Genomic DNA, 12,824 nt, shown 5'->3' on the forward strand with positions numbered 1-12,824 from the left:
ATTGAAGTTAATCTATCATCTTTTAAATCACAGCCCTCGAGTTACCTGCTTCCGTCAAAACCTTCACAGACAATGTGTTAAGGACGCTTCCATCTTACAACTTTGCAATGAGTGTCAGCAGATTCTTTGATGACCGTGTGATAAAAAAGCTGTGCTCCCTGGAATTTCAAAACGTCTATACAAACTGCAGTAAAACACGTGAGTATTTGGGGCTCCCCAGGCCCTTAAACACAACCTGTTTCTTTCCAGACTTCCATGTTTAAGCTTAGACTGTATGGTGGATGACATGCTGTACAGGTTTGTAGCCCAGGAGCAAAAGGCTGTACCACACCATCTAGGTGCGTGGTAGGCTGCGCCATCCACTCTGATGTTCACACAATGACAAAAAATCTCCTAACGGCGCAGTTCTCAGAACGTATCCTTGTCGTTAAGTGACACATAACTATAATTATGTCATGTGACAAATAGCGCTACATCGGCAGCCATTACAATATATCAGTATATCAAGGTAACCCACTGTATACCTTCAACTTACACAATGTTACATGTCAGATTTATTCAATAAAAAAAAATCACAATGAGACAACACTTCACACCCACTTGGATAGCTGTAATCAAAAATGGAAAGTGTCAAAGGTTTGGTAAGGATATGGAGACATTCTTACCCTCATATATCGCTGGTAGGAATATAAAAGCTTGGTGGTTCCTCAAAAAGCTAAGCATGGAGTTACCACATGACCCAGCAACCCCATTCCTGCGTGTATACCCAAAGTAATAGAAACAAGTATTGAAAAAGAACTTGTACACAAATGTTCATAGCAGCATTATTCATAACAGCATGTGGTCCATCCACGGATAAGTGGATAAAAAATGTGGTCAGTCCATACAGTGGAATGTGACTCCGCAATAAAGAGAAATGAATGGCTAATGTGCGCTACAGCATAGATGAGCCTTGAAGATACTAGGCTCAGTGAACGAAGCCAGACACAAAGGCCACTTATTGTATGATTCTGCTTATACAAAATGTCCAACATAGACAAATCCATAGAGACAGAAATTAGATCAGTGTTGCCAGCGGCTAGAAGAAGGGAGGTGGGAATCGTGACTGCTTAGGAGATGCTGGGTTTTCTTTTGGGGTGCTGAAAATGTTAGAGGTCTAGGCGGTGAGGATGGCTGCACAACATTGTGAATGCATTTGGTGCCAGAGTATTGTACACTTGAAAAAGGTAAGTTTTATGTGTATTTTATGGCAATAAAGATAAATTGCATTTCTGCACTTGAGTACAAATCAGTCAGGAAATGCAAGTCTTATAAAAAGAATCATTTTATTACCTTAACATCTCAGAGATGCCTCCTATTTGCATATCCAGAATTTAGCTGTTTGTATTAGCTAATTTTCTCTGTAGTGAGGTCAAAAACTATCAGCCATTGCCCACTTACATTTAGACTATTTGTTGTTTTCTTACTTATGAGTATTGCTCTTAATACCCTTTCCCTATTCCAAACGTTTTCCTATTCATAGAATGAAAATTTTTCTCACTCTGAAGGACTTTGAGAATATTCTTCATGGCCAACAGTAATGGATGTGCCATAGATACCTTTATTTTGCACACTTTATTTAATTACTAAGCATTCTGCTCACAATTCTTGGCCTTTTTGAGAAATTTATTGAGTATGTAGTAAGGTGGTCTCCTATCAAAACTGGTAAAAAGTAGAGGGAAATCATTGGCAGGCGAACTTTTATAATAACCCTATAACCAAATAAGAGAGACAAATAAGATATTAAGACAGTTGCCTATTTTCTATATTGCGTACTTCTGTAACTTAAAATGCATTTTGAACCTATATTTCTTAACATTTGCTGTCATCTTAGACTTTGTATCCATTTTTAAAGTGAGACTGTCTCTTTTATCATCCTCAGTTCTTGAGAACAACATCTATAGTTTTGGAGAACGCGGGATTGCAAAGTTTTTGATTACATTGGCTGCCCTGGGCTTATTTTATCTCCTCTTGCTTTTCTTTCTGGAGACTGCATTCTGGAGACTGAAAATCTTTGTCTTTCAAAAAATTATATTTAACGTGTACAACATATTCGTGAAAGGCAAGAAGGTGAGTGACTAACACCATAGACTTTTTTGTACATCTCACAGAACGCTCCATGTTCGGCCAGAAGGTAAGAATTGACGGATCCCTACCTCTACTACTGGGTAAAGAAAATATCATTTAGTTTTACTAAGATCTCACTGGGACCAATTTGAATCACAAGTCTTTCATCTTCGTTTGGGTTTTAGGTTGGCCCTGTGAGTCCTCCGCCAACAAGGAAAGAATCCATTTGTAATGGATTGGCTATGATGGAAAAGCATTGCCTTGTATATGTACTGTCTTTGGGATGTATTTGGTTACTATTATGGAATTGCCTTCTTTATACAGCTATGTAGGATGATAGGGTGTCATGACCTCCACCAGTCAGATTATTATTGTTATACGTAGCTCTCATAATTTCACATAATCTCAAGAGTTTTGCCTAAGATTTTAAAAACTATTGCAATGGTCCATTTGTTCAGTAATTGAGTCCCTACTGGTCTATACTTGAACTTCTCTTCAGGCAGAAAACCACTGCATCTGTCTCTTCATAACTTCTCTTCATTCCTCCCAATTCTGTTTCTGGATATTATTTCGGGGTGACTCTAGATCATCTTCATAAATTTCTCTGAGCCTGCATATCTCTAATATTTCAGAAAGGAGGAAATTAGAAAATATTTAAAACTGAATGAAAATGAAAACAACATATCAAAACTTGGGAGGTGCACCTAAAGTTGTGTTTTAATTGAAATTTATAGAATTAAATGCTTATATTAGAAATGAAGAAAGGTCTTAGTCAGGTCCATAATTAAAGCTTCTACCTCAAATTAGGAAAAGAAGAACAAAATAAACTCAGAGCAAGCAGCAGTTAGGTAAATAAAAATAAGAAATAAATGAACCGCAGACAGAAACACAATGGAGAAAACTCAATGAATGCAACCCAAAACTCATTCTTTGAAAAATGATTATAATTGATAAGCTTCTAGCCAGAGTGACCATTAAATAGAGATGACACATACTAACCAATACGAAGGCAAAATAAAAAGATAGCACTACAGATCCTACAGAAATAAAAGCCACTCTATGCTCATAAATTTAGCACTGTAGATGAAATAGAACAATTCCTAGAAAGGCACAAAGTACCAAAACTCATTCAAGAATAAATAAAAAAGCAAATAGCCCTATTTCAATTGAAGATATTTTGTGCATAGTTTAAAACATCCAAGAAAGAAAACTCCAAGCCTCAATAATTTCACTGAGTTCTACCAAAAATCTAAAGAAATAGCATCAATTCTACACAATTTCTTCCAGAAACTAAAAGAGGTGGGAGCATTTCCCAATTCTCTTTATGAACCCATCATTGCCCAGATGCCAAAACGAGAAGGTAGGAGAAACCAGTATCCCTTATGAGTAGAAACACACAAATCCTCAGCGAAATATTCACAGATAGAATCCAGGAATATTAGAAGGAATAATACACCGTGAACAAATGGGGTTTATTCCATGAATGTAAAGCTAGTTTAATATTTGAGAATAAATACATGGTGATGGAAGGAGAACTGACTCTGGGTGGTGAACACACAATGGGATTTATAGATGACGTAATACAGAATTGTACACCTGAAATCTATGTAATTTTACTAACAATTGTCACCCCAATAAATTAAAAAAATATACATTTGAGAATAAATCAGTGTTGCCCACAGTGTTAATAATCTCAAAGAAAAATCACATGTTCCTATCAGTTATTGCAAAAAAAAACATTTGACAGCATTTAACACACCCATTTCCAATAAAAAACTGTCAGCAAACTAGGCAAAGAAAGGAACTGCCTCAAACTGGTGAGTGGCATCTATTTATAAAGCCTACAACAATTATGGCGGAATGTTTTCCCCCTAAAATTGAAAACAGGCCAAGGATGTTTACATTTACCACTCCTTTACAACCAATTCTGAGATTGGAAAAGGGAAAAAGCACTTCCAGCAGCTCTCCTCTCTTGATTAGTATGTTTCCTGAGCTGAACATGTTTTCCTGCTCCACTCTTCCCAAGCTGCTACTGTGAAATGAGTACTTGATGTAAAAATAGGCGATTCAAATCAAACTTGAGCTCAAACAGTACAAATTGCTATTCGCAAAACTTGTCATGGTGTTTTATTCACAAAACACGTCACGGTGTTCCACGCCAACACACCTTTCACTAAGTCCCCACTGCTGATGGCAGCCTTTCTTCCGTCCCCACCCTGCCTTCTTTCTCTCTGTAAATCTCTGTTTATTCTTCATGCTCAGCTCAGACTTCAGGTCTACAGAGGCCTTGCATCAAAAAGCAAGAGTCCATTCTTCTCCTCTCTTGGATCCTGTGGTCTCTTGAACATATTTTAATTGTAACAAATCACACTAGACAATAATTAATAATGTCAGTATGGCTTTTGTTTTTCATGAAGTGCCCATGTAACTGATGAGAACGTACTGCTTAACCCATGGCTGTAGAAAAACTTGTTCATGCCTGCTGTTTCCAAAACTAAGCAAGTCAAGAATAAATGTGTGCGTCAGAGTTCAGGAAATTGGTAGGAAGGCTGTTGGAAATCAGTCAAACATTTTGTGATATCTTTGAAACTGCCCCCTCAGGTCAGCTTTCAAAATGCTGACACTCAGTCTAAACCGGGCACCTAAAGTGTATTCACATCTGCGATCCTTGTCTTGAAAATACAGGCTACAATATCCGTCCAAGTCAGCAAGAAACGTAAGGATGAAAATGTAGAAAATGAGAGGCAGGAAGTCCAGGCACAGCTTCTTACATTGAAGAATAACCCACTGCTTCTGAAAGAGCTTACAAAGGTACCGTCAATGGATGACCCACATTGGCTCAGCTTCATCCCCGCCAGGAATGTACTGGTTCTGTTGGCTCTTTTGGTACAGTTACTATCTCGGGGGACTTCAGCGGGCCCTCTGTCTCTTCTGGTTACATAGAAAGCTGAAAGGGAAAGCACTCTTGTGAAACTGTCCACAGGTCTGAGGTCACAGGGGTTGTGGTGGACCCGTAATCAGTGCTCCAGTACATTGTGATTTTTTTTTTCATTTTCTCAGATTTATTTTAAGTGTCCAGCTATCAGGGCTGTACGAAATATCTCCCTGGTAGTCAAAAAGTCTGAATGCTTCGGGTTACTTGGATTAAATGGAGCTGGAAAAACCAGTATATTCAAAATATCGACTGGAGATGTACCCGCAACCTCTGGAAAGGTGTTCATAGATGGCATTAGCATCACTGAAAATGTCAAAAAGGTATTTCTGGTCCTAGTCGCTGAGCTGGTGCCCTAGTGGAGGAGGTTACCGGGCAAGTGGGTGGGAGACATGGAAGAGAAGCTGGAAGTGTAGGGGTAGGTAGGTAGGTAGGTACATACTCCGGTACATAGATACATAGATACACAGATAGATACATAAATAGATACAAAGAAATATATTCTTTACTCAAAAGTAACAGACCCCTGCTACAGTGATAGTCATGATAACATAGTTTGGGGAAAGGCAAATACTCTTTCTGGCTGATACAAAGTATAAATATCTGTAAATGGGTCAGAGTAGAAACAGGAAGTGCAGTTATTTCACCTAACCTGCTGTGATGTAATTAGAGTTTGATATAAAACAACGATTAGAAAAAATAGTTGTGAAAGATATTGAGAAGGTACAGGGTTTAGGCTTGATTTGGATGTGGACTCTAAGAAAAAGAAGAGAACCTAAAATATTGCACCGATTTCTATCTTGAGCCAGTAAATGGGTGAAGGTTCCATTCACCAAGATAGTCAGTACAGGCGATGAGTGTATTTGGAGGAGCGTATGTTGCATTTAAAATGTCTGTGACGCATCCAAATGGGAGACTAGCCCAAGGACAGTTGGAACCTCTGCTAGTGAACTGATACAGAGATAGGAATTTGGGATTCATCATAGTACAAGTGGAATTTACACTGTGGAAGTAGATAAGCTAATCTACTGGGAGTGTGATAATAGAAGAAAGATACGGGCTGACTCTTGAGGACTGTAAACGTTTCTAAGATATGGACAGAGAGAATAATTAGGCAACTTCTAACAAAATCTACCTTGGGTACATAGTAATACACAACAGATATGTGTTGAAAATTCCAGTTAGGGATGTTAGTATTACATTTCACTACAGTGGGTTTCAGCGGTAAAGCTTCTTTAGACTAGAAAGGAAATAATCTTTGCTGGGAGCTCTGTGGGTATCAAACCTTCTTAGCAGCATGGGTTAGAAACCTTTCCATTTTCTGTCTCATCCCCGTGAACTGTATGCTCAGTGGAATAGCTGACTTGGATCCATTGCTTACGATTACCACTTTGATTCAGGTTAGGTCGAGAATTGGCTATTGTCCTCAGTCTGACCCCGTGCTGGGCCACATGACAGGTCGGGAATTGCTGATCATGTACGCCAGGCTGCGGGGTGTCCCTGAGCCCCACATTTACGAGTATGTGGAAACCTTTTTGCATTCAGTGCACCTGGAACCCCATGCCGACAAGTTCATGTACACCTACAGGTGAGATGTGTTGCTGTGGCACTTACTAAGCTGTCGACCTGTGTGTCTGCTGTTTGGAATGAATGCTGGCTAGCTCAGCCTGGCCCCTCTGTGACGCAGAGGCGCAGTGGCTGTGAAATAGCCTGGGATGTCCTCTCCTGGCTCTGATACTAGAAACAAGGCAGATCCCACTTCTTTGAAATTAACCTTTGGTGGACATGAGCCTTTGCACTTCAGCAAAGAGCACCTTTGTCCCTACCTCCCTGTGGTTCTTCAGCTCCCCCAAATAGACATGTTTCACCAATAATGAGGTCAAATAAATCACCGAAAAACGTCATTTCAATGGCAATGAGTTGCCACGTACACCTGGACTTGGGCCTGCCGTTTTGTGATTCATATCAAGTCAGCATTCTGGATGTAGGAGCTAATTCTGTCCTGTGAACTAACGGTGTGTAGACCCTTGTTTTTCTCTTTCTCCTCCACTCTCTTTCTCCTTCTTTGATGGTAAAGTGGAGCAAACAAACGTAGATTGACTACTGCTGCTGCCCTGATGGGAAAGTCCTCAGTTGTCTTCCTGGATGAGCCGTCTCTTGGCATGGACCTCATGGCCAGGCGCCTGCTCTGGGACACAGTTACGTTGATGTGTAAAACTGGCAAGGCCATCGTCATCACTTCCCACAGGTATGGCCCATCAGGCGGTTTGGTGGAAAGTTAGAAGGGTATAGGAGAGAATGAACTGCAATCAGGAATATAAGTCAGTGAACTTCTCTAAGTATACGAGCTACTGAGTTCTGGAATACAGAATTAACAGAAGATAGGAGGTAAGGGAACTGTTCCTATTGTGGACTTTGGAACCAACTGCTTTGAATTTGAAAATCTCTTCCCAAATATGGTCTTAGTGGTGATACAATACTAAGCTTTCCTACTGCAAAGAGTACCGTGTAATTCTAGCTCTGTGTTGAAATACCGCACTTGCCCTCCGTAGAGGGGATCTCTTCAGCCTTCTCTCCTGTCCCCCAGCATGGAAGAATGTGAAGCTCTCTGTACCAGGCTGGCCATCATGGTGAAGGGCAGATTCAATTGCCTGGGCAGCCCTCAGCACCTGAAGAATAAGTTTAGTGACGTGTACACTCTGACAGCAAAGATTAAGATGGATAAAGGTGAAGATCGCCTAGAGAAGTTCAAAGAATTCATTGCAAGCACCTTTCCAGGTAATACTGGTAGGGTTGACTTGTGACAATTGTGTTAAATCGTGTATGTCATGAAAATAAATGAAGTATAGCTACACACCACAACATGGACGAGTCTTAACAATAGGAGTGAAAGAAGCCAGATAAAAGGAATACATACTGTGTGATTGCATTTATATGAAGTACAAAGAAGGCAAAACCAAACTATGGTATTTAGGGTTCCATACTTAGGTAATGAACCTATGAAGAATACCATAACTGTTTCCCATGAAAATCGAGAGAGTAGTTGTCTTAAAGAGGCAGGGAGTAAGTCTTGGTCAAGGCACATAGTAGGGGACTTTTAAAATGCTGGGTGTCAGTTACATGTTTGTTAATTTTATTGTAATTCACTAGGCTGTACATGTATGTTCCATGTACTTTTTATATGTTTGATATATTTCACAATTTTGAAAGTTTTACTTACTCATGGAGGCGATTTAGGGACTCATTACAAAAGAAAATCATTTACTGTCATTGACAGGTAGCTTATTTATTTTAAATATTTTAACCCCAATTAATTCCATTTGCAGTAATCTCCAACTGTGTGATAATAAATATAAACGCATCCTACCAATTAGGAAGGGCTACACTATTATTACTACCATGTTTACAAAAGCTGTAATAGCTCATTGCTCCAGCGAATGCCTTCACATTTGTGTTATATATATATGAATTTTCTCTTTAGAATGAAGGTTGCCTGGTCATGAGAACAGTATAGAGATCCTAAGACACACACATGCACAACTGGAAAAAGAAACCACACCCAAATTTCATGAGCATAGTTTCAAAACAATGTTTGGAAACAGAGTTCTGTAGAACAGGATTTGTGTATGTCAGATTTGGCAAAATGAGCAAGGGAACTGTCAATTTTTCCATGCCCAAAAGTGATGATCCTACCTTCTGCAATTTTTACAAACCACAGGCAATAAGACCATATTTCACATGGAAGTAAATCTATTGAACTACTTAAAATCACATATACTAAAAAAGAATGGACTTTGGGATCATCGTCTTTTATATTCACTGCGTATGTTCTCTCTTCCATTGGCGTGGAAATTGGAATGGGACTTCCTGGGGAATTTCGTAAAACTCGATCAAATGCAGGGCCCTCTCTGTTACTCACCTGTCAAAAATCTTCCCTTTCTTACTTAGGTAGCATCATAACCCAGGAGCATCAAGGCATTATCGACTATCACATTCCCAGAAAGGAAATCTGCTGGGGAAAGGTGATTATCGAAATCATACCCTTCTAACATTACGTGTTACAAGAGGAATGATGGAACGCATTGGGATTCAGGCATGTGGAGTGGGAGCCTGACATTGTCAGAGAAGGAGAACCTTTCGGTTACTTTTCAAAGGCCCCTGGAGTTTGAGACTTCTGACCCTGAATTCTATTATTCTGTACCTATCAAGAGAATAGGGATGGAAAACTCCCTCTTCTTCACTCTGTTTTTCAACCATCTTCTCCTTAGACTTTTTCTCACTTCCCCCTTCTGTATTTTTTGTGCATAAGCATAAACCCAGCAGGAGTTGGGGAATGATTGGGAGGGGAAAAGGTTCCCCTGGGAGATGCTGCAGTAGTAACAGTGCCATGTTTTTTCTGTTAAAGGCGGTTAGTGTTTTGGAGGAAACTAAAGCATTATTCAAATTAGAAGACTATTCCATCAGTCAGATAACACTGGAACAAGTCTTCCTGACCATTGCCAATATCGATAAAATGGAAAGTAGTCAAGAAATAAAGCTATGAGATTCCATTCCAACCAGTGACCTTGATGTCTTTCTTCGACAGCTGCCTGCTACTAAATACATAGAGACACCTCTCTCTCTTCTTCTCGTTGTCTTTTCCTTCTTTTTTCTCCTCCTCCTCTTTTCCTCTCCCTCTTCCTTGTGTCTCTTCTCCCTTTCTGTCTCTCTCTGTGCACAAATTGAACCCCCAAAGAAGAAAATTTGTCATCTTTGGAGATTAAGGTAAGTGACCTGTTGTCAAGAAATGAACTGTGAAGGGTCTGACCCCACTAATAAGTTATCCGGTTAACTTACCACAGTTCCATGAATACTGGCGGAAGACATTGAGTCCTGAGTCAAAGACACAGGACTTGACTACAACAATAGCAGTAGTCAGATCATGTTTGTGCCAGATCCCCAACCCCTAATTTTCACAGAGACAGCCAGCCAAGTAATGCCTGTACATTCAGTGTGTTGAGTTATAAGCGAGGAACATGAGCTTATGGAACCCAAATCTTTTATAACGGGCAATAAATAAACCTTCCCTACCTTTGCTCTGGAAAGAAACATTCTTATTATACTGAATAGTAAGTAAATCATATGGTATTTGTCTTTCGCTGTGTGACTTAAGTTTCACTTAGCACAATATCCTCTCGCAGCTCTACTGAACCAGAATCTCTGGGAATGGGGTCCATCGTCTGCTTTTTTCATGAGTTTGAGAACCTCTGCTCTACGCAGCAAGCAATGTCCCAGTTTTTTGCTGTTATACTGAACTTCCAAAAGCTGTCCCACATGATATAGACTTTGACCTCTGGATGTATTTGCCCCTCAGAAGTCAGGTTTCTTTTTTTTTCTCCCTGTCATCTGAGCTGGATGAGAATGGATAGCTTCGTTCGGCCTACAGAAGGTTCATCCATGCTGTAGCATGTATCAGTATTTCATTCTTTTTAATTGCTGAACAGTAAGTACTCTGTTATATGGACATAGCACGTTTTGTCTATCCGTTCACCAGTTAAAAGATATTTGGGTTGTTGACACTTTTTGGCTATTATGATTAATGCTGCAATGAACACCCACATGCTAGTCTTTGTGTGGACATGTTTCCAGTTCTCTTGAGTATGTTTCTCAGAGTGGAATTGCTGGGTCCTATGGTCCGTTAACTTTATCCCGGTTTAATTACTAATAGTTCCCCCCTTGACTCTCAAAATTGTCTTGGTTTGGATAAAAAATTGTTTACCCCGTTGGCCACCCACTTTCTCCTTTGTGTCCTCCGTTCTCAGCTGTCTAACTACATCCCTCTGTCAGGAGGCTTACTACTTCAAGCATCACCTTTTCAAAGGGAATAGGAAGTGAGTGACAACACAAAGTGAGAATTGGAGCTCACAGGTCCCGGCTCCTCTATCACTATAATTATGTAATTAGCTGTAGGACTGGTTGGGTGGGTGCTGGAGAAAAATGTGAGGTGGAAAATGTACACCACCGCACACTGACGTGTAGGTTAAGGGTCCCCCTGTCTCAACTACACCCCGACCCCTCCCTCCACTTCTAAGCAGCCATCTCGGAGTTAGGGCGTGATGTGAGGTGGAAGTGGTATGTCTGTCCACGAGATGGCAGTCCTACTTCATAGTTGAAAGCTTAACAGGAAATTTTGCCGTGTTGCAAAATACTGAATATATTTTTTAGGGTTTTATTATTTATGTAGCTGGTATCGTTAGTTATGTTTCAGATCCTACCACATTTCGAACATAATTTTTTGTTTTGGGTCACAGTTATGTTTTGATGCATGGTGCATGGGTGGTGATAACCAAAAACTAAGGGAATATTCTCAATAGGGTTGGGGGGGTGGGGTGTGTGCGTGTGTGTGTGTGTGTGTGTGTCCCATTTAACCTGAACTGTTGGATGATGAAGTTCCAATGACCTGACTCTCGGGTACAGCTAATTTGGGGGTAGTGATTAAAAAGGACTGGAGACAGAGAATTGTATGCCATGTTTATTTGAATTTTATCCTGAAAAAATGGGGAACCTTGAAAATTTCTAAGCAGGTGGGTGACTTGATCATAGAGACATTTCCCACACTTCACTCATTGGTTTAACGCCTTCACGGTTTTTGCCGTATCTCCCTATCACCTCAATTTATTTAATGTTGTTTAAACCAACTTTTATCCTGTTTTTAAAGAGGAAACTCATTACCAGCATTGCCACAATATTCAAAGTAAATATTAAAACAGAACAGCATTCATTCACGTACGTACTAACTTAAAATCATTTCATGTGCCACTAGTGTTAAGTCTACCACACTTTGGAGAGACCTCGCCTACAATGTTATGGATTGATTTAGGGGTGCCCTCTGAAGGCACAGAAATTGGGTTGCCGCTTGATTCTTCAAGAGTGGAAGGAATCCCGTTAGACGGGTGAAGGCGTGGAGGAATTCAGCCACAGGCCAGAGGACAGAAGTTTGTGCTTTGTAAGGGCTGGAACGCCAGCCCCTCTGAAACTTGAATGTGCGTTTATGAATCGCCTCCCGATCTTGTGAAAAGGCAGATATTGACCCAGCATGGAACCTGGAGAGTCTGCATTTCTCACAAACTGCTACGTGCGGCTGATGATGCCGATGTTTCCCAACCACGCTGCTCAGCAAGGCAGGTGACAGTTAAGACCCTGAAGGGCAGGGACCGCGCCTGCAGCTTTGGCAGTGTCTGGCACAAGGCAACAGCTCAGAGAAAACGGTGTAAGAGAGAACTTTCTTCCCCCGAGTAGTCACGTGGCCCAGTGTGCAGGTTTCACCTCCTTAGTGTCTCACACACACCCCTACTATTCAAACCATTTTCTTACATGAAAACTAGCTTTTGTTCTTGGGTGGCCAGATGGCTCAGTTGCTTGGAGCGCATCCTCTCAACCACACGGTTGCCAGTTCAACTCCTCCAGTCCCGCAAGGGATGGTGGGCAGCGCCCCCTGCAACTAACCACGGGCAACTGGACCTGGAGCTGAGCTGCGCCCTCCACAACTAAGACTGAAAGGACAACAACTTGACTTGGAAAAAGCCCTGGAAGTACACACTGTTCCCCAATAAAGTCTTGTTCCCCTTCCCCAATAACATATTTAGAAAAGAAAGAAAACTAGTTTTTATTTTCTACCTAACTCCAGCCTAGACCATCAGTTCCATGAGAGCAGAGACCTCAGCTGTGAGGATTCCCGAGGTCCCGGACCCACCCACCTACTGTGTCCCCGGCCTGTTCTGGGAGTGAGGCCAGCGAATTGGCCGGA

At 40.9% G+C, this 12,824-nt stretch overlaps 1 protein-coding gene across 1 annotated transcript in view; it reads left to right on the forward strand.

Annotated features, from left to right (window-relative positions):
• LOC117019690 (ATP-binding cassette sub-family A member 3) overlaps window positions 1-9,581 on the forward strand; it is a 71,649-nt gene extending 62,068 nt beyond the window's left edge. The window contains exons 23-31 of the mRNA XM_033101753.1: window positions 34-198; window positions 1,922-2,109; window positions 4,792-4,917; window positions 5,167-5,361; window positions 6,439-6,626; window positions 7,116-7,286; window positions 7,626-7,816; window positions 8,987-9,060; window positions 9,444-9,581. Of these exons, the coding sequence (XP_032957644.1) occupies window positions 34-198; window positions 1,922-2,109; window positions 4,792-4,917; window positions 5,167-5,361; window positions 6,439-6,626; window positions 7,116-7,286; window positions 7,626-7,816; window positions 8,987-9,060; window positions 9,444-9,581 (1,436 nt within the window). The remainder of the gene's footprint in view (window positions 1-33; window positions 199-1,921; window positions 2,110-4,791; window positions 4,918-5,166; window positions 5,362-6,438; window positions 6,627-7,115; window positions 7,287-7,625; window positions 7,817-8,986; window positions 9,061-9,443) is intronic.
• Window positions 9,582-12,824: the final 3,243 nt, after the last annotated feature.

Source organism: Rhinolophus ferrumequinum (genome assembly GCF_004115265.2).
Source record: "Rhinolophus ferrumequinum isolate MPI-CBG mRhiFer1 chromosome 15 unlocalized genomic scaffold, mRhiFer1_v1.p scaffold_54_arrow_ctg1_1, whole genome shotgun sequence".
Lineage (NCBI taxonomy): Eukaryota > Metazoa > Chordata > Mammalia > Chiroptera > Rhinolophidae > Rhinolophus > Rhinolophus ferrumequinum.